Source organism: Trichomycterus rosablanca, chromosome 19 (genome assembly GCF_030014385.1).
Source record: "Trichomycterus rosablanca isolate fTriRos1 chromosome 19, fTriRos1.hap1, whole genome shotgun sequence".
Classification (NCBI taxonomy): Eukaryota; Metazoa; Chordata; class Actinopteri; order Siluriformes; family Trichomycteridae; genus Trichomycterus; species Trichomycterus rosablanca.
In genome coordinates, this window is record NC_086006.1 from 25,709,962 (window position 1) to 25,737,126 (window position 27,165).

The 27,165-nt window shown below is 41.8% G+C and overlaps 1 protein-coding gene across 1 annotated transcript; it reads left to right on the forward strand.

Annotated features, from left to right (window-relative positions):
• Positions 1–255: 255 nt before the first annotated feature.
• si:dkey-65j6.2 (uncharacterized protein KIAA1755 homolog) lies at positions 256–26,546 on the forward strand. Its single transcript, XM_063016093.1, has 21 exons — positions 256–319; positions 8,512–8,715; positions 8,821–10,042; positions 11,899–12,022; positions 12,233–12,326; positions 12,582–12,668; positions 13,518–13,631; positions 14,103–14,201; positions 15,200–15,351; positions 15,882–16,020; positions 16,266–16,388; positions 16,502–16,693; positions 17,733–18,670; positions 19,047–19,296; positions 20,287–20,370; positions 20,557–20,781; positions 21,612–21,782; positions 22,997–23,174; positions 23,302–23,418; positions 24,789–25,046; positions 25,732–26,546. The coding sequence occupies exons 1-21, from the start codon at positions 308–310 to the stop codon at positions 25,752–25,754; spliced, it is 4,806 nt and encodes a 1,601-aa protein (XP_062872163.1). The 5' UTR covers positions 256–307; the 3' UTR covers positions 25,755–26,546.
• Positions 26,547–27,165: the final 619 nt, after the last annotated feature.

The following is a 27,165-nucleotide window of genomic DNA, read 5'->3' on the forward strand; positions in this document are numbered from 1 at the left end:
TGTTTGCCACCATGTAATTTATCACCGGGGGTAAAGAGTCACAGGCAGGAAATTGAAGTAAAGAAGTTCTCCGGGGAAACGCACTTTCAGGCTTTGGCTTTCTATCCCTTCTATCTCTCTCATTCTGCTCCTTACATGCTCATCGTTCAGTTTACATTACCCTCTCCAGAAATCAGGGCAGACCAACATAACTGCCGGAGAGAGAGGGATACTTGGTTTTGTCAGACACGAACGGCATGTCACTGTACTATAGACCAGACCGATGAGGACGGAACATAGACGTCAGACTCGCTAACAGACTCATTCCATGATGAACATGGTAAGACATCCTCTACACACTTTCATTAGTGTAAGTAATTATAGTGATCAATAATTAGATAGAACAAGCAGCATCTTAATTCCATCGTTTCATGTTTTGTTGTTCATCTTGTCTGGACTTTTAAGGAGATGCTTCTTTGTAGAGGTTTGAACCTTGTGGTTCTCAGTGCGAAAGCTTATGTGCTCTGTTTAATGTCTCGGAAAGGAAAGCCATTGTGTGGACAGTGTTTACCCTGCATAGCAATAAGGGGATTCCTTAAAGAAACAGCACAGTAACAGAGGAAATGACAGATGAGCTGATTTACCCACAAATACCATCACTGCACCACTTGGAGTCTAAAGTTTACACACACTTGTCGGGGACACGCATGACTTGGTTCATTGCAGGTATTTTATAGATATGTAAAGTATACATACAGCACTGTATTCACTAGGTTGTGTATTCTACCAATCCCTTCAGCTTTATGGTATGGCCTGGTATGGTATTCCTCATTAATAATATTCTTACTATAGCTGATAACTTCTCTGTGCTTATCTAAACTGGGCTAGTTTGACCCCCTCTATACAAAATACAGTACACAGAACACTGGTCTCTTTGCCAAGGTTGGAAGAAAAACCCAAACTGTCACCTTTGGCTTGAAGCTTATTGACTGGATGATCAGATGTAATTCAATAATGAATTAAGATTACATAAATTAGAAGGTGATTGTGGACAGGTGACGATCTTTACAAACAAGTCAAACAAGCTTAAAATCAACAATTTATCTGTAACACGGCTCGAAAGTGAGTCACGTTAAGAGTCGTGTTCTTCTGCTTTGCCGATTTTGGGGGCACGGAGGCGCTGATATCTCATGTACATTTACATTACATTTACATTTTCGGCATTTAGCAGATGCTTTTATCCAAAGCGACCTACAATTATGACTGAACACAATTTTAAGCAATTGAGGGTTAAGGGCCTTGCTCAGGGGCCCAGCAGTGGCAACTTGGCGGTGGTGGGGGTTGAACTGGCAACCTTTTACTAGTCCAGTACCTTAACCACTGAGCTATCACTGCCTATGTGTGTCAGTTTCTCTTCATGAACAAGGTTTCACCAATCTTGTTATATTGTGACAACCAGCTGTCATTTCTACACTGCCCCTGACCTGTCCACATTCTCCATTGTGGGCTGCGCATGTTTTTTTTATTATTATTATTTTTTTTTTTTTGGTACTCAGATGTCTGTTTTACTAATACCGACAAGGACAGATGAGATCAGTCCTTCTTTGGGACTTGCAGGTACAGAGAACATACACTTATCAACCATAGCATTAAAACCACCTTGTTTCTACACTTACTGTCCATTTTATCAGCTCCACTTACCATATAGAAGCACTTTGTAGTTCTACAATTACTGACTGTAGTCTGTCTGTTTCTCTGCATGCTTTGTTAGCCCCCTTTCACCCTGTTCTTCAAAGGTCAGGACCCCCACAGGACCACTACAGAGCAGGTATTATTTAGGTGGTGGATCATTATCAGCACTGCAGTGACACTGACATGGTGGTGGTGTGTTTTTAAACACCTCACTGTCACTGCTGGACTGAGGATAGTCCACCAACCAAAAACATCCAGCCAACAGTGCCCCGTGGGCAGCGTCCTGTGACCACTGATGAAGGTCTAGAAGACGACCGACTCAAACAGCATCAATAGATGAGCGATCGTCTCTGACTTTACATCTACAAGGTGGACCAGCTAGGTAGGAGTGTCTAATAGAGTGGACAGTGAGTGGACACGGTATTTAAAAACTCCATCAGCGCTGCTGTGTCTGATCCACTCATACCAGCACAACACACACTAACACACCACCACCATGTCAGTGTCACTGCAGTGCTGAGAATGATCCACCACCTACATAATACCTGCTCTGTGGTGGTCCTGTGGGGGTCCTGACCATTGAAGAACAGCATGAAAGGGGATAACAAAGCATGCAGAGAAACAGATGGACTACAGTCAGTAATTGTAGAACTACAAAGTGCTTCTATATGGTAAATGGTGATGATAACATGGACAGTGAGTGTAGAAAGAAGTAGGTGGTTTTAATGTTATGGCTGATCAATGTACCTTCTTACCTAGGACTGACTGGTACAGAGGAGACGCTTCCTTCGCTGGTACTTTCCTTTTTACATGGAACTTACTGGCAAAAAGCTCTTTGTGCATTTCTAATGAAACCCTTTTAGAAGAAACAATGTTAAAATAAACAGTTCAGTGATTCCTGTAGCTGTAATTTGCCCCCGATGTCTGAGGCTGGTTGTTTAAGTGCTGATGTCTCACAGAAGCAGCCAACCGTGTTCACTATAATTACACGACAGACTGGAATCTCAATACACTAATGCGCAGATTTAATATGCAGGAATGATTTTGCTCATTTGAAGCACAAATAATGAATTAAGTGAAAACATGACGGGAAGCTCAGAGAGGAAACATTCATTTATGCCATTAATTCTTATGCCATTTTAATGCTTCTTTGATCAATTAAAACTGGTTATGTTGTGTGTTTTTACCACCAGGTGAGAAGTAAATAATGGTTTGGAATAATAATGTTTTAACAAAGATCTAATATTCTTTGCTTTTTTCATCTTGATTACTTTCCGGGAAATTCAGAAAGTTTTCAGACCCCTTGACTAACCATCAATCTACATTTATGCCAAGTTCACACTATACGACTTTCCAAGTTGTCAGATCGCTGTACAGTTCACACTACACGACTGGATCCCTTGTAATCGGGAGTCTTTCAAGTCGGTGTGGCTTTCACACTACACGACTGATCGGCGATAGGGGGTCTCACACTACACCATCTATCACCAACTGGAATCGCACTGCAGGCGAGCTTCTCTGGTCTCACAAACTACTTTTTGTCACGAAAACGAAAGCGAGAAGTGACGAAAGGTTGACACCACGTCCAAAAACGCACGTCAACAAGTAGCGAGCGATCAAAATTTGTTAATGCGCTGATGTGCAGCATAAAAACAAAGAGGAAAAATAAACGAATCTGAGTGGATTTGGCAACATGACCAGTATGGATTGTTCTGTAGTGAGTTGATTTTAATAAATATTTTTGCAATGCAGTGTTGGTGTTTTGTTTTGTAGAGAACGATCAGGTCAGAAATACTGTAAAACGTGTGTGTGTGCTGATGTATTCTGATATAAACTATATTACGCCCCTGTCCCACCTCTTTACACTCCTCTCCTGCGTTTCCCCTCACACCGTATCTTGCGTTCTCATTGGCTGTTCGACATAGCACTCATTGCCAGTCAGATATTCGACAAGCTAGTAATCTCGCTTTGGTCGAGCCGCTCGGATCGAATTGTTGAGTAGTTCACACATAGAGATTGAGAGCCGAGTTTTGATCGCCGAGAGAACGCCGAGTTGCTCCCGAGCCGGCAAATCTAGCGCCGACCAGTCGCCGAGCGAAAATCAGGGCAAAAATCGTGTCGTGTGAACTAGGCATTAATCATCCATAATGCGGAAGTACAAACCCTAACATTTCTTATTCACAAAATTATTTAACCAGTACTTTGCTACTTTGGCATCAATTTAGGCTGAAATTCTCACTGGATACATCTCCACTGACTTCTCACACCAGGATTTAGGCAGTTTATCCCATTATTCATAGCAGATCCTCTCAAGCTCTGTCAGATTGGAGGGTGAGCACCTGTGCCATCCTCAGGTCTCTCCACAGATGCTCAATGAGGTTTAAATCTGGACTTTGCCTGGACCACTCAAAGACATTCAGACTTTAAAGTTGGCTGCTTTTATCTGACCTTTATTTCGTATCAGTCTGTTCCTGCTGCTGAAAGCAATTCAATCTCAAGGCTGGCATGACTGACGTCGCTTAAGAACTGATTGTGAGAGTTTGTTGAAAGCTTTAGAACGGATAAACGATGAATGCTGAAACATTTCCGTTGACAAAATCTCAATCTGTTCATCAGATGAGTTTCAGTTTGGGAACAGATCTGTCATATAAACACAGGAAACAGAAACATTTCCTTGTTTAAGATTCCAGTGCTCCAGCCAAATTATGTAGATATGTGATGTACGGGCTGGACTGAATGGTTTAGTGGCAGGACAGGATGGTATTCTGGCTGGACTGGGTAGTTTATTGGTTTATTTATCTCAGGTACATTTGGGGCCAATCGTATGAGACCACTAGTTAATCAGCATATCAATGGAAATGATCAGACTCGATTAAATCTGAGCTTTTGTACAAAGAGGAACTGATGTGGTCACTTTCACAAACATGCTGACTTGCTTTTTAGTAGCAACAAATACAAAACAATTATAAAAAGGTGCTTATTTTAAAGGTTTAATGTTTTACTCAAATGATTATATGATTTGTATTGAAAATCACTATTAAATTTGAGAGAAAAAACTCTATATGACCTTTTTTTTTCTTTATTTATTATTATGTCAATTTTTTTCTTTTCTTTTTTTTAACCTCTAACGTTAACAAATAATTAAAACCCAAACTCAAAGTATATCAGTCTTACTCTCCAGCTGAAGAATGCTCACTAAGCTGTCCTGCTCATACTAATATTTTGGATCTTTGGTCCATCCACTTTTCTCCTATGAACTTGCAAACCAATACTCAATACCAATACTACTTTACTTCTGAGTAAGGCAGCACGGTGGCTAAGTGGGTAGCACTGTCACCTCAAAACAAGAAGGTCCTGGGTTCGATCCCCAAGTGGGGCGGTCCGGGTTCTTTCTGTGTGGAGTTTGCATGTTCTCCCCGTGTCTGTGTGGGTTTCCTCCAGGAGCTCCGGTTTCTTCCCACAGTCCAAAGACGTGCAAGTGAGGTGAATTAGAGATACAAAATTGTCCGTGACTGTGTTCGATATAAACTTGTGAACTGATGAATTTTGTGTAATGAGTAACTACCGTTCCTGTCATGAATGTAAACAAAGTGTAAAACATGACGTTAAAATCCTAATAAACAAACAAACTTCTGAGTAAACACTATGTATCAGGAACCCTTAAATATGTGATGATAGAACTAGCATTGTGCACTTTATTCATGCTGATGCTTTGTAGATAGATAGATAGATAGATAGATAGATAGATAGATAGATAGATAGATAGATAGATAGATAGATAGATAGATAGATAGATAGAAAGCCCCAGTATCATGATACAACAATGAATTAACAGTACAAGTGCAAATCAATAACAATCAGAACAACTAGATTTGAATAGTTTTTTGTACTTTACATATAATCGATAACTGTATCAACCAACACTGCAATAAGACAAATATATGGATACAGTCAAGTCACACACACACACACACAGTTATAAGCAATGGATGAATGTGCAGTTTCAGGTGAGGTTTCAGTATAAAGTAAGACTTTAATAGTAACTTTAATAGTAATTTTCATATATACATACACATACACACACGTTAAAGTGGCTTTCATGGCACTAGACGTCCTTTAATTTGGTAAAAATGCACCACGCTGCTGCCAATTACTACCCACGAGTCTCTGTCCAGAGATGTTGCTAATGTTCAATCAGACAAATCTACAACCGCACCGGTCAGTCATGTGAGAGATGAATGGATGAATGTGAGGGTCAGAGGTCACTGTCTCCCAACTGTGAGCGTTTTATCATGTACTTCATACGTTGAGGGGAGAGACAGCTGCAGGACGGAGCTACGAGCTAGCGCTAAATCCAGTCACCAGAACAAATAAATCAACATGCTAATTTACAACAATAGTTGTGATGTGAATTGCTACAAAAAGTGAAATTGATTTGACTGGTTACAAGTCGGATGTTATAATGTGCTTTTCTTCCTTCAGATAAATCAGTCAATCGATTATCAAATAAGAGACAAATAAACATAATGTACTTCAGATTAGTTATTTCAGTCTAATGAAAACATGCTAATTATTGCTTGGCTTTCACTTCCATTCAAGTTCTGTAACGTTTAATGAAATATTTACATCAGTTCTGAGTAAATAAAAGTTCCACTTGTGCCTCAGATGTGCATCCACTTCATTCTACGATTGTTGTGATGATGACTGAGCAGCTGAGCTAAATCCAGACTATGCTATAAGAGGAACTTCTAGGTCAGAAGGTCAGGAAATGGTGGGAATGTGAAACTGCAGACTCTTCTGGGAGACTCACTGACTCTGTACGCCTTCATTTAGACCATCAGAGAAGATCAGAATCAACCTTTCACCATACTGGTCATGCTGAATCCATTTTCATGATTATACTGGGGGATCCGTCATTTACCACTTCAGCATTTACTGTACTAGTAATTCTAAGTCTTTTAGCTCACAACTAAACCTGCCTCAATCTTTTACATACTGCTGAAGATTCATTTAAATGAATCTTTAGTACAACTGTGATTCTGAATCAAACATTTGGATCTGAATGTTTCGTTACTCATTCAATCATTTATTCATTCATTGTCTGTTGTACCACAGCTTTATCCTGGTCAGGGCCACAGTGGGTCTGATTCATTGAACAAATAAGACTGTACTAGTGAATGTAAACAAATATTTTATAATACTAGTGAATCTGAATAATTAAATACTAGTGAGTCGGTCTTTACTACCTGCTTTATTCTTTGCAATACTTGGTATTTTAAATCAATTAAATAATCTATTACTTCAGTAGTGAATCCAAATCACTATGTTTTACCATATTGATCACAATGAATCTTTCACCATTATACTAAAACTGAATCAATCCAGTGAGTTGGAATCAATCTTACAGATCATACTAGTGAATCAACATTCATATTTTAGAACACTGTCTTGATTATAAATGTTTAGCATTAAACCTAAATCAATATTAAAGATCATACTAATACATTTAAATAATTCGTGCACATCATACTAGTGACTCTGAATCATTTTAGTGAATCAGAATCATTAATGCTGATCATACTACTAAATCAGAATCACACAAGTTAATCTGAATCATTTTTTGTATCATACGAGTGAATTTAAATCATTCTTCTTGATCATATTAGTGAATCAGAATCATTCTTAGAGATCATACAAGTGAACCTCGATCATTCTTGTAAATCATATTAGTGATCTGGAATCATTCTAGTGAATCAGAATCATTCTTGTAGCTCATACTAGTGAATCTGAATCATTCTTTTAGATCATACGAGTGAATCTGAATTATACTAGTGAATCTGAATCATTCTTGTAGATTATATTAGTAAATTGGAATCATTCTAGTGAATCTGAATCATTCTTGTAGGTCATACTAGTGAATCTGAATCATTCTTTTAGATCATATGAGTGAATCTGAATTATACTAGTGAATCTGAATCATTGTTTTAGATCATACGAGTGAATCTGAATAATACTAGTAAATCTAAATCATTCTTGTAGATCATACTAGTGAATCAGAATCATTCTTGTAGATCATACTAGTGAATCAGAATCATTCTTGTAGATCACACTAGTGAATTGGAATCATTCTTTTAGATTATATGAGTGAATCAGAATCATTCTTGTAGATCACACTAGTGAATTGGAATCATTCTTTTAGATTATATGAGTGAATCAGAATCATTCTTGTAGATCACACTAGTGAATTGGAATCATTCTTTTGGACTGAACTAGTGATCCCATTAGTGTCAGTTCTGTGCAGATACTAAACTGGATCGTAGTACTTGTTAAAAACAGTAGGAGACGTAGTATTATATGTATTAAGGCAGTAAACCCAATGTCTACCCAGTAATGTTACCCACTACTTAAAACCACTTACAGTTGAGAAACATCAACATTAAATGATTCAGTTTTGAAGTTAGACACGACCATAAACGCTCTTGCTGTTGGACTTTGAAAAGGAATTTGGGTCACGGCAGCGGCAACTTCAATCACTCACGGGTATCAGTGTTGACATTTAGTTCACTAAGGTCTTGCCTCTTGGCCTTAATCACATCAGTACTCACAAGCTTGGTCACCTCTGTTTCCTAAATGGTTGAAACTTAAGACCAGGTATGGACTTCAATCACCTAAAGAATATGTCAGTCTCCTAATAAGGTCGATACTGCAGACACATGTAAACAACCCTGATGGATGGATCATTTGTGAAAGTAGAACCACTGGAAACCAGTTGGTCCTGCATTCATATGAACTGATCGAGTGCTTGTTTTCTGGTTTTTAATGATGTGTCTACTTATCTAGAACCCGGACTTCTACTCACTGGACTTCTCCATCCAGAGCTGTCTCTCTGGCCTCTACTTGCCATTTGAGGCCACAGCTCCCACCGTGCTGAGCCAGCTCTTTGATTTGATCGAGGCCCATTATGGCGGGGACTCGCTTCGGTGCCTGATCGACTTTCTGATCCCAGCCAGGCAGCTCCTGGAGAGGGTGCAGCAAGCAGCGTGTGTGAGTCTTAACGTTTAAATTCTCTAATCTCATCTGACCTGATCCATCAGTTACATAGTGTAGTCCATAATACTGTGTACTAAACTGTTTTTTTTTTATTGCCAGGCCTCGTATTCTGATGTAATCTTCCGCTGTGAGGGCTGGCCACTATGCTTACACGACCGTATTGTCATCCATCTTGCTCCCATCGACCCTCGGCTGCTCTCATCTGGTGATTTCTACCTGCAAGTGGTGCCTGCTCGGGAGCAGGAGGTCCGCATCGTGGTTCGGAGCCTGGCAGAGAAGGGTCAGCATGACCTTGAGGAGATTCCCATACCAGAGACTTTGTACTGCCGTATTTTCACAGAGGATTGGCTTCGAGAGCTTAATGTGGACAAGCACGGAAGGTCGCTCAGCTGCTGTGTGCTGGCCACTGAGCAGAGTTTTATAAAAGTACCTTGGGATCAAGTGGCCAACCCAGAGTTTGTGGACGAGCTTCTACGCATGGAGTCTAAGAACAGACCTTACAAGCAAGGTTCACCTGGACAACCCGGGTACTCCGTCGAGACGAGAATCTGCCCTGCCAAGGACGGTATTGCTGTTTCTTTGTGCTTAGTGGACACGTCTAGAAAAAGTAGTATGGACCAAACGATGCCAGGAATGAGACAAGTAGGCTGGGTGTCTGCAAACACTTGGGACAGTCGCAGTGAAAACTGTTTTGTGGGAAAGGACGTAAACCACATCCAAGAAATGGAAGCTGTGAGGAACTGTCGGACCTCGGGTCAACCTAGCAACTCTCAAAGGCCCAACAGAGTCATGCCTCCATCCCTTGTTTCTGACAGTCCTGCTGCTCCAGATCGTCCCACCTGTGTTCGTACTGTGAGGTTTGCAGAGCAGCCTTGCACTCCTTGCCTGAGGAGAAAGCATGGACAGGGGAGCACCAACCAAGAGTGCAGATACAAGGAGTCTTACAAAACAAATCAGAGCTACGGTGAGAAAAGGCAACAGGAGCCAAATCTGCCTGAAAGAAGTGCACGGAAAGACTCTCGAACGCTCCACAGACCAAACCGGAAACAATGTCCTCAGGCTCAAACGAATGATTCTCAGGGTACCGTTGTGGACTTAACAAACCAGGGTGAGGAAACCATCACCTGCCTCACACCAACCGTGCTTGGGACATCAGAAAAGTGTCACATCGTTTCCCAGGATTTCCATGGATCCCCTAGTGAGGGAAGCAGGGACAGCTGTACAGAGATGATCCCGAGGCTGCATGTAGTCCGTGGAAGAAAGACCACCACCTTCGGTCTCGTGTCCCCAAAGTTAAATAGGCGAATGCCACCAAAGCAAGGTAAGAACAAATCTAAAGTGTTTTAGGGCGCCTGTGCTCATTTAGATCACATGATACATCCAATGTTTGTCCACTAAGCAAATAACATCTGGTCAGTGCTGGTCCAATGGTGGTCCATTTAACTTATGGATAAACACTGAAATATTGTCCTAGCAGCTGAAGGACTCGTAACTGTATATGACTATAAATGGTACGAGTGTGGGCGAACAGGTGGTACATGTGCTTATGCTTCGTTCAAGTGTTCTGTATGTCCTGGAAACTGGAAATGACCATTTGTATGATGGGAAATAGCACTTGAATGACCAGCAAGTTGTAAATGTAAATAGTACTAAATTTGGGATTGCAAGCAACATAAGTTCAAAAGGTTTGTAACGTAAATCACAGACTTTAACTGCCAGTTTTGTTTGTTTATTAGGATTTTAACGTCATGTTTTACACTTGGTCACATTCATGACAGGAACAGCAGTTACTAATTACACAAGATTCATCAGTTCACAAGTTTAATATCAAACACAGTCATGGACAATTTTGTATCTCCAGTTCACCTCACTTGCACGTCTTTGGACTGTGGGAGGAAACCGGAGCACCCGGAGTAAACCCACGCAGACACGGGGAGAACATACAAACTCCACACAGAAAAGACCCAGACCGCTCCACCTGGGGAACGAACCCAGGACCTTCTTGCTGTGAGGCGACAGTGCTACCCACTTAGCCACTTAAATTGGCAGTGCCTGCAGCAAACAACAATTGGCCACTAAAAAGGGGATGAAGTCTTCCACGATGCGGAAGGATTGATAGGATCCTGGTTTGTTGACCAAGGCGCCCATGCAGAAGCAGAGGAACACGGAGATCAGTGTGTGACTCTCCATGCGCGAGACTGGACTTATTTGCGCGTGAATAAGAAGGGGTCAACTAACTGCGTACACATCAGATGGTGCGTGTATCAGGCAAATATACCCTCCTCGGACGTAAATGGGGTTTCCAGCAGCAGAGGAAAAACTGAATATGTGAATTTGGGAGAAAAATGGAGAAAATGTATCAATAAAATAGTAAAAAATAATTCTGTCCTCACCGGTAAAAAACATTTTAGCTTGTGTTACATTATTGTCGTCTTCTAGTGTTGAGCGGAAACACAAACGGTTTCCAATATTTTAAATAAGGAAAATGACCTTTTGTTGTGTCTAACAATGAAAGAAATTGAAAATTGAGCAAGGTACAGAGGTTTCTTTTGTGATATGCACATATAGAGCGTATATAACTGTTATACAATATAAATATGAGTATCATTTAATATAGAATAGAATAGAACGCCTTTATTTGTCATATATAGCGTACATACTGTATACAGTATAATGAAATTCTTTCTTTGCATATCCCAGCATGTTTGGAAGCTGGGGTCAGAGCACAGGGTTAAGGGCCTTGCTCAAGGGCCCAACAGTGGCTGCATGGCAGAGCTTGGATTCGAACCCTCAACCTTTCAGTTGCTAGCTCAAAGCCCTACCCACTAAGCTACCACTGTCCCTTATTTACTATATAAATCAGTAAAAATAAAAGCTAATTTCATACTGATGAGCTTGTTCATATATGTGTTTCATTTACTGCTTCTCTAAAGACAACCCTCAGGACCAGCCTCTCGCTAATGGACCTTCAACGAATCCTAGCGTGTCTTCATCACATCCTCACAGTGCTGAGAGTGAAGGAACACCAACATTCCCAGCAACAACAGATCCACAGACCTTCCTCCTCCAGTCAGGAATCTTCAGCCTCACAGGTACATCAGAAAATCAAACAAGTTCTTCTGAACTTCTGTTTCCTGTGTGTGTAACCTCTCCGCCGGGCGTGGCCCTGCTCCTTAGGTGGCACAGATCGCTCATGCAGAGCTGTGGTCGAGGTTTCTGGAGATCATCAGCACTGGATGTCTTCTGTCTTCTCCAGCGCAGAGATCTCAAATCTACTGCTTTATTTCTATACCATCATCAGGTAGGAGATGTTTAGAGAGGCTCACGCATTCACTCACTGACTACTGGAGCAAACCTGAGTACCTGGAGGAATTCCTAATAAACCTCAGGAACCACATTGCTGTGCAGCACCCAGTCATCATGCAATCACTGCTTTATCACGCATTACTGAATCTCGTTATCAAAATAGAAAATTCTAATTACAGCAGAACCTCTCGATGTTTGTTGACAGGAAGGAGATCAGGGAGCTCGGGATGATGCTCGTGTATGACGGCCGTGAGGCGGCGCTACATCCAAAACTCACTGAAGCTCTGCAGACACTGCAGGTGGGTGTTTGTGTTTTCCAGTGCAAAACCGGACAGACACGGTGCAAATTAAACCTCATTTAAACCTGATTTGTTCACAGATGACCAGATGACCTCAGAAAAGCAATGACGTCTGTGTATTGCATTTCACATATTTTCACTGCAGTGACGGCATTTCAAATTCCTCTCCATACTAAACCTTGGAGTCTTGAAATCAAGCAACTTCTGCCAACTCGATTCTCTCATATATTTTTGTGTGTGTTTTCTATTATTCAGGAGCACCATCCGAGAGTTATCCACAGGGTGATAATCCTAATCAACAAGGAGAGGAGTCACAATCATAAGAAATATCCTGCAGACATGGTTTGAAAGTTTTCTCATTACTCATTCATTCATTCATTTTTCATTATCACTTCATCCTGTAGTATATCTGGCATAACCCAGAAACACTGGGCACGGGCAGAAATACAATCCTGGACAGGGCACTGTAGTACTGAGGGCATCACACACCCACTCATTCATTCATGTATTCACACCTAGGGGCAACTGAGAGCAGCCAATTCACCCTCAGTTAAAATATAATATATATATAAGAAAAAAAATATTCATAAACATTTCTAAAAGGCATGTTGTTGCTGCAGGTAGTGTGGCACTTAGTGACCTGGGTTTGATCCTCATCTCTGGTAGATATGCAAGTGAGTGAGTGTGGGGCAGTTGTAGCCTAGTGGTTAAGATACTGGACTAGTAAACAAAAGGTCACTGGTTCAAGTCCCACCACTGCCAGGTTGCTCTTAACCCTTAATTGCTTAGACAATGTACTGTCACACTACTGTAGGTCACTTTGGATGAAAGCGTCCGCTAAATACCGAAAATGTAAATGCACTTACTGACCTGGGATTGATCCTTATATCGATATCTACCCCCCCCCCCCCCCCCCACACACACACACACACACCTCATAGCAACTATAAATTGTTCTTCAGTGATGATTAAGCAAGTGAATGCGTGAGTGAATACGTGACCAACAGACTGGCACCACGTCCAGGGTGTGTTATGCCGTGCGCTCTGGTTTATCCAATTAGGCTTTAGACCCACCACAACCCTGATCAGGAAAGTTCAGATACTGAACATGAAGCAATGAATAAATACGTGTTCCACATGTAGATGCTTGAAGCATAAAACGTTTATAAATTCAGCTGCTATTCTTTATAGGAGGTTGTGACATCACTGAAAGGTCTTCATAAGTATATAGACTGTACCCAGCTGAGCCCGGCACTGGACGGCACGTTTCCTTACAGTCAGAGGGACTGGCTGCAACTTCATCAGGTACGAAAGATCTACGTCAGTTTATAACGTTTTATAGCTTTCAAAGTCGTTACTCGTGTGCTGTAATAAAATTACACAATATTCACTATACACTATATAAACAAAAGTATTGGGACACCCCTTCTAATGATTGAATTCAATTGCACTTAATAAATCAGTTATATAAAGGAATTAGGGAAGACCCTTTCCTGTTCCAGCATGACTGTGCCCCTGTACACAAAGCAGCTCTATAGAAAGAGTCCTGACCTCAGCCCTACTGAACAGCTTTGGAATTAACTGAAGCTCAGTCATATACAGTAGATGCTTTATTGACTGAATGGGCACAAATTCCCAGACAGACTTCAAAATTTAATATTATTAGTTTTTGACATGAGATGACCAACAAGCTCACGGTCAGGTGTCCACATACTTTTGACTATATAGTGTAAGTTAAGTGTCTGTTGACCTTCACTGTAATATGTTTGATTACAGGAATTGTATCCGTTCGTGTTCGACCTGAATAAAGCAACAAATCTGCTCCTAGACGCCATCAGATCAGTGGAAGGAATTCATAAAATACACACCGCTCAGGTACGACATGCGTCTGCTCTCAGTTTCATGATTCTGATTCTAATTTATGAACATTTAACTTAAAGAAAAGTGTAAGAAGTAAATACACCCCTCTCTGATTGCATCTGCTCTTCCACATTTAACACAAGTAATTATTTCAGTTCAATAAATACATTTAAACTTGCTGCATTAAGCGAACGCTTTTATTTAAGCAACTTACGGTTGTGACAGTACTGACACAATACTCATTCATTCATTTATTTATGTTTCATTTTCACTTCATCCTTTAGTCTTGCTTTTTTATGCATTTTCTCCCCATTTTCCTCCCGATTTAGCACACTCAATTTTGTCTTCCGCTGCTGAGAGATACCCGATTGCATCCGAGAAGAGCACGTCACTTACACGCCTTATCCGACACGTGTACAGCCTTCCTCTTCTCGCCCCTGCATTCTGCACAGGCATCTCTTCCGCCAGTCAGGGTCCTTACACAGCATATGAAGACCCACCCACCCACACATAGTCCGGCCCCCACCCTGCAGATACGGTGGCCAATTAGTATCTGCTGCAGGCACTGCCAATTATGCCCGCTAGATGGCGCCCATCCGACCGGAGGCAACGCCGAGTTTCGAACCGAGGAGCTTAGAATCTCGGTGTTGGTGTGCTCCTTTAGTCTTGCTGATGCCACCCAGAAACACTGAGGGCATCACACACCCATTTATTAATTCATTTATTCAGACCAAGGGGCAACTGAGAGCATTTAAACATATAAACATTTCAAATAGGCATGTTGTCGCTGCTGGTATATGTAGTGCTAACAACTGGAAATTAAGGGCCGTGCTCAGGGGCTCAACAGAGGCAACCTGGCATAGCTTGAACCAGCTTGAACCTACAACCTTCTGATCACCTTCTAGTCTAGAACCTTTACCACTTACCACAATACCAGAAACATAAAGGAGGGGAGGCACCTCATTATAGGGTCTGTTCTAAAACCTAGTGATCTTCTGATTTGTGTCTTTCAGGATGTCCAGCAGTGCATTCATGAACAGAGAGCGTTGATGAAGGATGTGCTAGAGGATGCCCGATTGGTCACCTTACAAAGGGAGGGCAGGGCTTTGCTGGCCAGGTTGAGATGGGAAAGCGATGTAAGATCGACACGCTTCGAAGCTAGCCGGTAATGCTACAGCGCAAGCATGCTAAATGCATTCAAGGATGTGGGTTTGTTACTTCACTGAGGCATTGAGGCTTATAAAGCATCGACTCAGCAGTAATATATGAGCTGTCATATAAGCTGCTTTTTTATTTTAGCACATTTTTTTAGTATTAGTATTAGCATTTTCCAGTGTGCAAGGTGTTCACTGTGAACACACCTTGACCTTATACATATTTTCCAAACTTTGTACTACCAGCTAAGTAAACTACGAACTACCAGCAGTTCCTTCTAACAGGCTTCTCAAGGCATTCTGTAAGGCAATTTGGATCGTATTGTCTGCTAAATGCTGTAAATATTTATTAAAAATAGCAAAAATCCCCCAAAAGGCCCAGAAGCAGAAACATAATAAAGTAAAAAGATTTAACTTCAGCATTACTAACAATTATCCCATCAAAAACAAAACTCACTGTACTACAGTAAAATGGCATGTTTTATCTCTATTTGCTAATTCCTGGCGCACAATAAGCTCAAATCCTCTGACTGTTTTCTAGTGAGGTCCTGGACACGGTGGACAGCCTGTATAATCAGCTGGAAGAAACCGTCCATGTGCTGGTCAGGAGATCCAACATGTCCTTTCAACAACTCGACTTCCTACTGCAGCTCCGGGAGATGGAGTCAAGGTTCACTGAGGTACCCAAAATGAACTTTTTCAATGAATAAAACAACACGTCTGTATTTAAGGTAATAATTAGTATGGAAATAGTATAGAATATAGTATGGTATATAATTGCTTTATCACACCTGGGTGAAACACATGAATTCAGAATTTAAAAGGGGTGTCCCAATACTTCTGTCTATATAGTGTAGCTTTACAGACTTATGTAGACCTTCAGGAACAGACTCGGTCACCCCATGTGGACTCTCTCTTTCTCCAGATAAAGGAATGGTTTGAAGTTGAGGGAGAGAGACGAATCCTGGAGGCTGAATCTGTAAAGGAACCGAGCGAGAGAATTCAGGAGACCCTGCAGTGCCTCTCTAACGTCCTCGCTGAAGCTAACGTAAGCATTCGTGATCTCTATAAATCCTGAGTGTAATAACAGTGGTGTTACCGTACATTACTTGATCTTCCTGCAGTGGTTCATTCTTGATCGATTTGTGTCCCATGCTGCAGGAACACATGATTCAGGCAATGAGGTTAGCAACTAAAGCTGAAAGCATCCACGGGCCAGACTACCCAGAAACCGAGGGGTTCCACTCCCTGGTGTCCACGTTTAAATCCAACCTGTCGGACTTTCTACGTCAAGCCAAGCAGTACTGCGATCATCTGGAGACGATGGTGCATTTGTGCCACTTCTGTGAACATGTACGTTTCTTTAGGCGCATTCACACTATGGAGTGTGGCGCACTTTTGTGCTTGCCGTGGCGCTCAAAAGTTTACCTGATTAAACTTTAACCCAGTTTGCTGCTGCCTTTTTCAAAGCTCCTCCAATGAGACGAACTGTTTTCGATTTAGTGCAGTCAATTTTGTCTTCCGCTGCTGAGAGAGATACCAGATTGCATCCGAGGAGAGCACGTCGCTGTACACGCCTCTTCCGACACGTGTACAGCCCTCCTCTTCTCGCCCCTGCATTCTGCACAGGCGTCTCTTCCGCCAGTCACGGTCCTTACACAGTGTATGAAGACCCACCCACCCACACATATTCCGGCCCCCACCCTGCAGATACGGTGGCCAATTTGTATCTGCTGCAGGCACTGCCAATTATGCCCGGTGGCAACACCGAGTTTCGAACCGAGGAGTTCAGAAACTCGGTGCTGATGTGCTAGTGGAATATCCCGCTGTGCCACCTGGGCACTTATGAGACGAACTGTTTGATATGATGCAGTAAAAGTGACTCAGGCCATACGAACAAAGCTTAACGTGACTTATTGTACTAAAACAGCGAGTGAGGAATTTCACTAGTGGAGAGAACTTATAAGCAGTAATAATGAAGAGAGGTTAAGTGCTCCTGTCTCCTTTTTTTAGTACATTAATCCACGTTAAGCTTTATTTTTAACGATAAGCGTTTTACTCTGACTCTGAGAGAAGCTGATTCTGATTCTCTCAATTTCTCAGAAGCTCGAGCTGAAACACAAGTTTAAAAGTGAAACAGTGAGGAAAATCCAGATAAACACAGATACATGTGGAGCTGTAACACTGGATCTGACGCTTATTCCACACAAATGTAGATTTGTCTCATATTCGCACTTTGATGCTGTTTTACCAAGCGCTGAACAAAGCGGCGGTTTTGTCGCTTCCTATGTAAATGCACCCTTACTCTACCAAACTGCCGCCTTTTTCTGTACAGTCAGGACTAAATGCAGATTTTAAAACATAATACTTTCATTGTTTTATGCATTTAAAGGCAACTGAAGTGGCCAGGGACTGTTCTCAGGAGCTGGAACAGGACAGACTACAGTCTATGACCCAGCAGGAGAAGTGGGCCACCCTTCAGCGATGCCACGAAAAGCTCAGCGAGTTCTCCCCTGAACACTTCCAGGAGGCGAAGGCTCAAGCCTGCTCTCTGCACACCTCCATGGGCATGCAGGTCTGGAATATGACTTGGCGCAGGTGTCAGGAGGTCAGTCGGCAGCTGGAGGACATTCTGCAAGAGCTCGAGCGGGCACGACAGCAGCCAGAACCTGTACCATATCCGTACAGATGTCACGGAGACGGAGAGGGAAGCGCTGCTGAGGTCTCCGCTGAAGATGCGCCGGTGCTTAGACGGCATGACGTGCGTAGGAACTCACTCGGTGGTGCAGACACCAAGTCCCGACCGGAGAGAGACAGTATTTATGGAACGGTGTCCTGCTTTAATATTAATTTCAGGCAGTCACGTAAAGGTCGGAAAGGAACCAAAGCGACTACAGTTCCAGATCAGGACCAAAACGCCAGGAAGACGTCAAAAGAGCACGGTCAAAAAGCAGCTGAGGTTCCACACACCGCTGGCTGCCAGTGGTTCCCCTGGCAGCACACCTCACCTCCTAACAAGAAAGATTCCAGCTCCAATAGAACCCAGGTCCATCAATCAACATCCACTGAACCCCAGACTTCCAAATCTGTCTGCTTTAATGGTCATACGTTAGAACCCACCTGCGCTGGAGCTGTTCCTCAGAACCCAGTACCTTCCTGTCTACCTTCTTCAGCCCAGCAAACACCAATCCATCACCAATACCCACATCCTGACGCTTTCTTCTCAGAGGCAAGGCTCTCTGGACGTACATCCCGCTCCGAGGAGACACTCAGCTGGGGAAGTGAGGGTACTAACGCCCTGTCCAACCCCAGCACTGCTAGCAACACTATGTGAGATATTACACTTATTATCATCGTTGTTCTATCACCTCACTAAATACACCAGCATAAATGTGTTTTGCTATGTGGACCAGGAGCGTTACAGAACGTGGTTAAAATAATAAAGAATCCAGGCAAAATTAGCTGTTCAAGCAATAAAACATGTTTGTGTATTTATATTAACTTTAGCTGTATTATGTTCGTCCTTAGTCCATTTTATACACTTTCTGTCTCTTTTCCCATTTAAAAGCTAACACGGACTTGAAACAGGTAAACGTCCAGTCCTACAAATAAAGCAGAACTAAATAAATAAAGCTGAACTTTAAATATAATTGATTAATAATAATCAGCTCTAAATGATGTGTTGGATTGTCTGTCTGTCTGGCAGGAAGCTGGAGCGCATCATGGAGGAGTTGTTGTTCACAGAGATGGAGTACGTGCGCTCTCTGGGTTACGTCCTGACCCACTATCTCCCCCTGCTGGCACGACCCGACGTTCCTCCGGACCTGAGAGGTCAGCGTGGGAGGATCTTTGGGAACCTTGAGAAGCTGTATGATTTCCACTGTCATTACTTTGTGCAGGAGCTCGAGGACTGTCGGACTGAACCTCTCATGGTGGGCCGCTGCTTCCTCAGACATGTGAGTTATTCACCGCTATAGAAACATTCATATGTTTTAAATACATTTTACAAATAGCATTTCAGCAAAACCAGTTCCACACTGCTGATAATAATGGAATGTTATTTTTAGAGTTATGGAACCTTATAGAGGCTTTAATAATTTTTTTTCTTGCCAATATAAGGGTTCATGTTGTTTCTGCTTACATTTACTACGTTTTTGTTTTCTTTTAACATTTTTTGACCTGAAGGTCCATTTAAAAACAGAATAAATTAAATAAACAAACATTATTATTATTTAGCAAATTCTGGTTTTTTATAATAAAAATAATAATAAAATAACAATAAATGTAACTGTTTTAACTTTAAAAGTGCATTTAAATAAAAAAATATTATTAATAATAGTAATAATAATAATAATTAATTATATATTTTTAACATTAAAAGTGCATTAAAATTGAAATAAAAAAACATATTACTATTATTATTATTATTATTAATAGTAGTAGTTGTAGTAGTAATAATGATAGTGATAATAATAATAATAATAATTTGTTTAATTTATTTTATTTAAATTTAATAATATATTTTTATAAAAAATATAAAATGTTTTGTTATTGTTATTATTATTATTATTGATGTTGTTATTAATAATAATTATTAATAATATAAATAATTTGTTTGATTTGTTTTATTCCTATTTTTAATGCATTTTCAGATCAAAATATGTTCAATGTATTATTATTAGTAGTAATAGTAATACTACTACTAATAATAATCATATTAATAATAATAACAATAATAATAATAATAATAATAACAATAATAAAAATAAAAATAGTAATAATAATAATAACAATAATAATATTATTAATAATAATAATATATAGTATTGTAGTATAGTGCTCCCTCTTCTGGTAGGCCGAGGTAATTGTACCGTCATGTTCGCTATAATAAGTGAACCCATTTTGCCTTAAAGTGTGATTGTTTTTTTGTTTGTTTTGGGTCACAGAAAGAGAATTTTGGACTTTATGCTCTCTACAGCAAGAACAAGCCTCAATCAGATGCTCTGGTCAGACAGCATAAGTTCTTCAAGGTGAGAAATGTCAGGACATTCATTCATACTTCATCTTCCACAAGCCTCTTTATCCTGATCAGGGTTTCAGAAGGTCTAAAATACCAATCCTGGAATAACCAGGTCCAGGGCACCCGGGTGAGGATGAAGTGGTTGGACTGTAGTGTAATTCAGTGCACTGAGTGTTGTTGCTCTTCATTCATGCAGTGTAAACAGAAGGAGCTGGACGACAGCATGGATCTGTCCTCCTACCTGCTGAAACCCGTACAGAGGATCAGTAAGTACAGCCTGCTGCTTCAGGAGATGCTGGCCGAGTGTGGAGCAGCACAGAGCCAGGAGGGACTGGAGATCCAGGGCGCTGCTGAGGTGGTCAGGTTCCAGCTACGCCACGGAAATGACCTGCTCACTATGGACGCCATCCAGGGTTGTGATGTGAGTAAGAAATCATACATTCAGTTCACTGGGCGAAAGGTAGGACACACCATGGCCAGGTCACCAGTCCATCACAGGGCAAACACACACACACACATACCTAGGGGGACTTTAGTATTTACATTTTAGGCATTTAGCAGACACTTTCATCCAAAGCGACTTACAGTATATATTTTAAGCAATTGAGGTTAAGGGCCTTGCTCAGGGGCCCAACAGTGGCAACCTGGCAGTGGTGGGTTTTGAACCGGCGACCTTCTGCTTGGTCCAGTACCAATTAATTAATTAATTGCTAGGCTACAACTGCCCTAGGCTTTGGGTATCTCCAGTTTACCTGACTGCACGTCTTTGGACTGTGGGAAGAAACCGGAGCATCCGGAGAAAACCTACACAGACACGGGGAGAACATGCAAACTCCTCACAGAAAGAACCCAGACCGCTCCACCTGGGAAACGAACCCAGGACCTTCTTGCTGTGAGGTGACAGTGCTACCCACCAAGCCACCGTGCCACCCATCATATATAATAAAGGCGCAACAATATGTGTTATGACAAAGATGTATTACTTGTTCCACAGCGACATGGTGGTGGTGGTAGGCCACTTAAACTTGTGATGTAAGACCTTGGTCAAAAATAGGTAGACACCTGCTGGACATTTCATTCCCATTCCCAAAACCATAGGCTTTACCCCACCCCAAACACCTAGCACTTTGTGTTGTGACTATACAAGATTTTGGAGTGTGTCTGTGGAAATCTGTACTCGTCCAGTTGAAAGAGCGTTTGTGAGGATGAGGTGATTGTGACTGTGGAGTCTCTTCTTCTCTTTTCTCTCAGGTGAATCTGCAGGAACAGGGTCAGTTAATTAGGCAGGACGAGTTTTACGTGATGTTCCGTAAGAAACGAGCTTTGCGCCGGGTGTTCCTGTTTGAAGAACTGATCCTCTTCACCAAGACCAAGAAAACCCCGCGTGGAGACGACGTCTACGTCTACAAACAGTCTTTTAAGGTACTTGTTTTGTTTTTATTTACCTCTTATTTTAATCTGTTGGGAATGAAAACTGCAGCAGATGGTGGGGGAGTCCGAGGCCTTCTGGACATGTCAAATAATAGTGAACATAATACATTTACACACTTAGAGACACTTTTAAACAACTTTAGGTTTAAAAAAACCTACAAACAACCGTCCATGCAAAAGTACGTGGAACAGTTGTCTCAGGGTCAGGAAGAAAACCCAAACTGGTAATAATAATAATAATAATAATAATAATGAACATAACCTTTTTAACCTTTTTAAAGTGCATTAAAATAAATAAAGAAAATAAAGAAAACAAATCGTTACTATTATTATTATTATTATGAATAATAATAATAATAATAATAAGTAATAATTATTAAATAAAAATAAATATTTTTTATTTTAAAATGTTAAGGCACTTTCAGGTTAAAAAAATATTACATTTATTATTATTATTATTATCATTACTATTATTATTGATGTTATTAATAGTAATTCATAATAACAACAATAATTTGTTTAATCCCATTTTTAATGCATTTTCAGGTCAAAATATGTTAAATTTATTATTGTTATTGTTATTGTTATTAGTAATAATAATAATAATAATAATAATAGAGTATTGTAGTAGAGCGGCACTGTCGCCTCACAGCAAGAAGGTCCTGGGTTCGATCCCCAGGCGGGGCGGTCCGGGTCCTTTCTGTGTGGAGTTTGCATGTTCTCCCCGTGTCTGTGTGGGTTTCCTTCGGGAGCTCCGGTTTCCTCCCACAGTCCAAAGATGTGCAGACACTGAATTGCCCTATAGGTGAATGGGTGTGTATGTGTGTCTGCCCTGCAATGGAATGGCGGCCATTAAAAAGCTGGGATAGGCTCCATCACCCAACCCCAACCGCCCCCACCCCCAGCTCCGCAACCCTAATTGGATAAGCGGTTAAGAAAGTGAGTAAGTGTAGTATAGTGCCCCCTCTTCTGGTAGCCCAAGTGTGCAAGGGTGAAACTTTAGAGGTTTAGAGGTAGTTTAGGGGTATAAAGTTGAATCTTTAGCCTAGTGGTCCAAGAGTGGAATTTCATCTTGTTGGTCCAAACTCAGCTTTTTCACCCTGATTTTGGTGTTCGTACCATGAACATGGATGTAAAATCTTAATCATTTCAACACAGAGCACACTGTTTAAGATTTTCTGTCGTTCGTTCTGTTCGAATCACAGACGTGTGATATAGGACTAACGCCGACCTGTGGGCAGAGCGGCCTGTGCTTTGAGATCTGGTTCAGAAGGAGGAGAATCCAGGACCTGTACATTCTGCAGGCTGAGAGGCCGGACGTGAAGGAGGCCTGGACTTCAGATCTGCAGCACATCCTGTGGGACCAGGCGCTGAAGAACAGAGGTGAGAGAATGAAGCTGCATTTACAAACGCTGACGTTTCATAACAAAATGTGGAATAAAAGCCATCATGTGCCATCATGTTCCACTATCAGTGAGAGTATTTGGTGAGACTGGATGGTATTTTGCAGAGATGAGGAGACAGGAGCTGGTGCTGATGGGAATGAGCAGTAAACCTTTAATGAACTTTCAACCCGCCGAACCGACCAATCAGAACAGAACCATCACCCACCTGCTTCCAGGAAGAGGTACCACCTACACCCCACACGTACCATCCTAATAATCAATAGGGCGGAACTGGGAATGGATTCAAAGGACTGGTGTTAAGGTTAGTAAACCTAACACGTGCTTCCTCTGAGACAGGGTAGACACATGGCAGCTCAGGTTGTTTGTTGATGCCCTATCATTGCCACACCCCAAGTTTCCACTGTTGGAACCCTGAGCAAGCCCCCTACCCCTCAGTTGCGATATTACTGGACAGATCAACACTGGAGTAGAGAAATTCGACCCCTTTTGTACATGTGCTGACAGGTATTTTTGACTTTCGGCCATGGAAGTGTAGCAGGTGCAGCAGTGTTGGTGGGTTTCAAACACAGAGGCTGGGAGGTGAATAAAGCACCAACCAAAAATATAAACTCAGCACCGTTGTGTGGACGAATGCTAACAGGGTAAGTGTCCTTAATAAAGAGTTTAAACTCTATTAAAAATCCCAACAACACTGCTGCACCTGCTACACTCATACCAGATCAACACACACTACTGTCACTGTTGTGTTAGTGTCATTGCAGTGCATCCGTAAGAGTCCTATGGGGATCCCTCTGAATTAATACATAGGGTACAGGGGGGTGACTTAGTGTACAGAGCAAGAGACAGGCTTCAGTTAGTAATTGTATACTCACAAAGTGAAAGGAAAAGTAATTGTATACTCAGTTAGTAATTGTATACTCACAAAGTGATCTGGGAAAGCTTTGCACATGTTTTTGGGGTGTGTCTGTAGGAATTTGTGCTCATTCTTTTTTGTTTTTACAGCCACTCCATCCTGGTCAGGGTCACAGTGGGTCTGACACCACCCCACCACAATCATGTCTGTATGTAGACGCCTGACCGGCCGACAGCACAGATGGGAATTCAAACCCTGAAGCCCAGCAGTCGTGTGCTGGTGTAATTTACCACTGAGCCGCCTGAAATTGAATTTGTAAGGACAGGCAGGTATGGTGGACGAGAAGGCCTGGCTCGTAATCGGTGTTCCAGTTCATCCCAAAGGTGTTCAGTGGGGTCAGGGTCAAGGCTCTGTTTAGGCCACTAGGGTTCCTTCAAATAAAACACATCTGTCTTTATGTCCTCGCCTCATCATGCTGGGACTGGAAATGGCTTCAAACTGTTGATTTAGGTTAATAATTTGAAGGGGTGTCCACATAATTTTGCCATCATAGTGTTTGTGATGCTTTCTGTAACAATTTGATTACGTAGCTGAACAAAGTCGCTTCAGTTAAAGAGTGGTATGTATTTATGGAATGAATGAAGAATGATAGTGTCCAAAAATAATGGACATGTATTTATACATCATATTGTTTCTTTCCTGAGAGCTGAAATTTAGACTCAGTTTGTTCTTTTACAGAAATTGCAGCATTTTTAAATTCACCAAATCCCTCAGCCTCCAGACTCCGAAGCGACGCGGCGCTGCAACGACCGGAATCGATTGGCCCTGGCAGCAGAGCTTCGACCTCGGGCAGCCAATCATCTTCCTCCTCCGGTCGAGGCTCTTTGTCTCCCAGTGGTTTCCATGATAACCAGGTTGAGAGGAGGAACCGTGGGGTCTGTGGGACTCAGGTACCTCATGGTGGAGACGATGAGCAGAGCCAGAACCGTCTGCCTGGTGCGTTCACGACTGTTAATTAACATTCACAGTTTGTACATTCGCTATATGGCCAAAAGTATGTAGACACCTGACTATGAGTTTGTTGGACATCCTGTTCCAGTAGTCTGTTTCCTTGGCTGCTCCTGTTAGGGGTCGCTGGCAGATCGTGATGCCCTTCCTGACACGACCCTTCCTATTTATCTGGGCTTGGGACCGGCACTACAATGCACTGGCTCATGCATCCTAGCGGCCAGGTACTTATAGGACAATTCAGTGTCTCCAGTTAGCCTGTCTGCATGTTTTTGGACTGTGGGAGTAAACCCATGCAGACACGGGGAGAACATGCAAACTCCACACAGAAAGGACCCCGCCCCACCTGGGGATCGAACCCAGGACCTTCTTGCTGTGAGGCGACAGTGCTACCCGTGCCGCCCATCCTGTTCCCGTAGCATAAGCATTAATATTCAATTGCTCCCCCACACCTGCCTTTACTTTGGGAGGCTTCCCACAAGATTTTGGGGTGCGTCTGTGGGAATGTGTGCCCATTTATTCAACCCGTCAGGTCCTCATACTGGAGTTCAGTCACACTAGGAACAGCAATGGCCTTCCCCAAACTGTTGCCGCAAAGCATAGAATTTATTTAAAGAGTGAAATCGACTTTAATGACATGGTTTTGACCGACTGTTGCCTTCTTGCCCTCTAGGTAGCGGGAACGTGCTTCCATAGACGAGACTGCAATGAAGACAGAAATGCGACACACTGACCAGATTCACTGTATGGACAAAAGTATTGGGACGCCCTTACTAATTACTGAATTTATATGTTTCAGCCACAACAACTGCTAACAAGTGTAATCAATTATATCAAAGAAATGATATGCTTCCAACTTTGAAGCAATAGTTAAGGGAAGGCTCTTTCCTGTTCCAGCATGACTATAAACTCTATAGACATGAAGAAAATCTCAGTTTAAAGAACTGCACAGAGCCCTGACCTCAGCCCCACTCAACAGCTCTGGAACGGAACATCAGTACAACATCGGTGCCCTGCCCTGCGCTGCCATATAAATCCTCTTTTGACTGAATCGGCACAAATTTCCACAGACATACTTCAAGGTCTTGTCAGAGGCCTTGTCAGAAGCACACAAAGGTCAGTCTAGGTCAGGTGTCCGAATACTTTTGGTTATATAGTGTAAATTCTTAATGAAGCTCGATCTGGATGCTTCGACCATGTTAATTAGTAGATTATTAAACTGCTCAGTGTTTTTAAAGGGTCACTAATGTTTCTTTGTTAATGTTGTTTCTGGATGGAGGTGTGGAAATGCTGGATGCTTTTTTTTATCCACTTTTTGTTATTTTAAATAAATGTTATTTAAAATTGTAATTAATTTTATTTCCTCTACGGTGTCCATGTGAAGCACTTTTTACTGCATGAGTATGTTGGATTGGGTTTGTACACAGTGTTTCTATGTAACAAATGTTAATAATAAAGTTCTCCTGAATTAAAATGTTTGTATTTCAACACCATGTTTAACACATATTTGTGTCATTTTATGGCTTATTGTATCTTGTCTTTATATTTTGGGTCCACTGTATAATTTGATGGCTGTGAGGAAGGTTAAAACTGTCCTTGTGTTGTCCTGTGTAAGAATTTCATTGATGGTTCTAGGCGTGTGTACACAGACATGATTAGCAGTATCTACAGCATATAGGTTTTGTCCTGCCCATCACTTAGTGTTTCCCGGTAAACCCAAACCCGTCCCGACCCTGAATATAGCGTTTGAAGACCCCACCCACATAGTCCAGTCATCCCGTCCTAGCAGACATGGTGGCCAATTAGTGTCTGCTGCAGGCACTGCCAACTGTGCCCGCTAGATGGCACCCAGCCGACCGGTGGCAACCCTGAGTTTCAAACCGAGGAGTTCAGAAATAGCTACAGATTTAAATAAAAGCTAATTAAACTGCTGCCATTTTTGGAAATCCGTATTGCGTACAGAGCGTGGCGCACTGATCTCCATTATCCCCCGTCTTATACCCGGCAATCCCACCCTCAGATGAGCCAATAATTGTCCCTGCCTGATGGTAGCAGAGCAGAGATTCAAACTGGTGAGTCTGAGAGGTCAGCTCTGGTGTGCAAGTGT

What these genes read in the sequence shown, in the direction of transcription:
- si:dkey-65j6.2 (XM_063016093.1), top strand. An exon ending in AAGCTCTGCAGACACTGCAG is followed by an intron (nt 12,327 to 12,581) that starts GTGGGTGTTTGT and finishes TCTATTATTCAG; the next exon opens with GAGCACCATCCGAGAGTTAT. An exon ending in GACAGCATAAGTTCTTCAAG is followed by an intron (nt 20,371 to 20,556) that starts GTGAGAAATGTC and finishes TCATTCATGCAG; the next exon opens with TGTAAACAGAAGGAGCTGGA.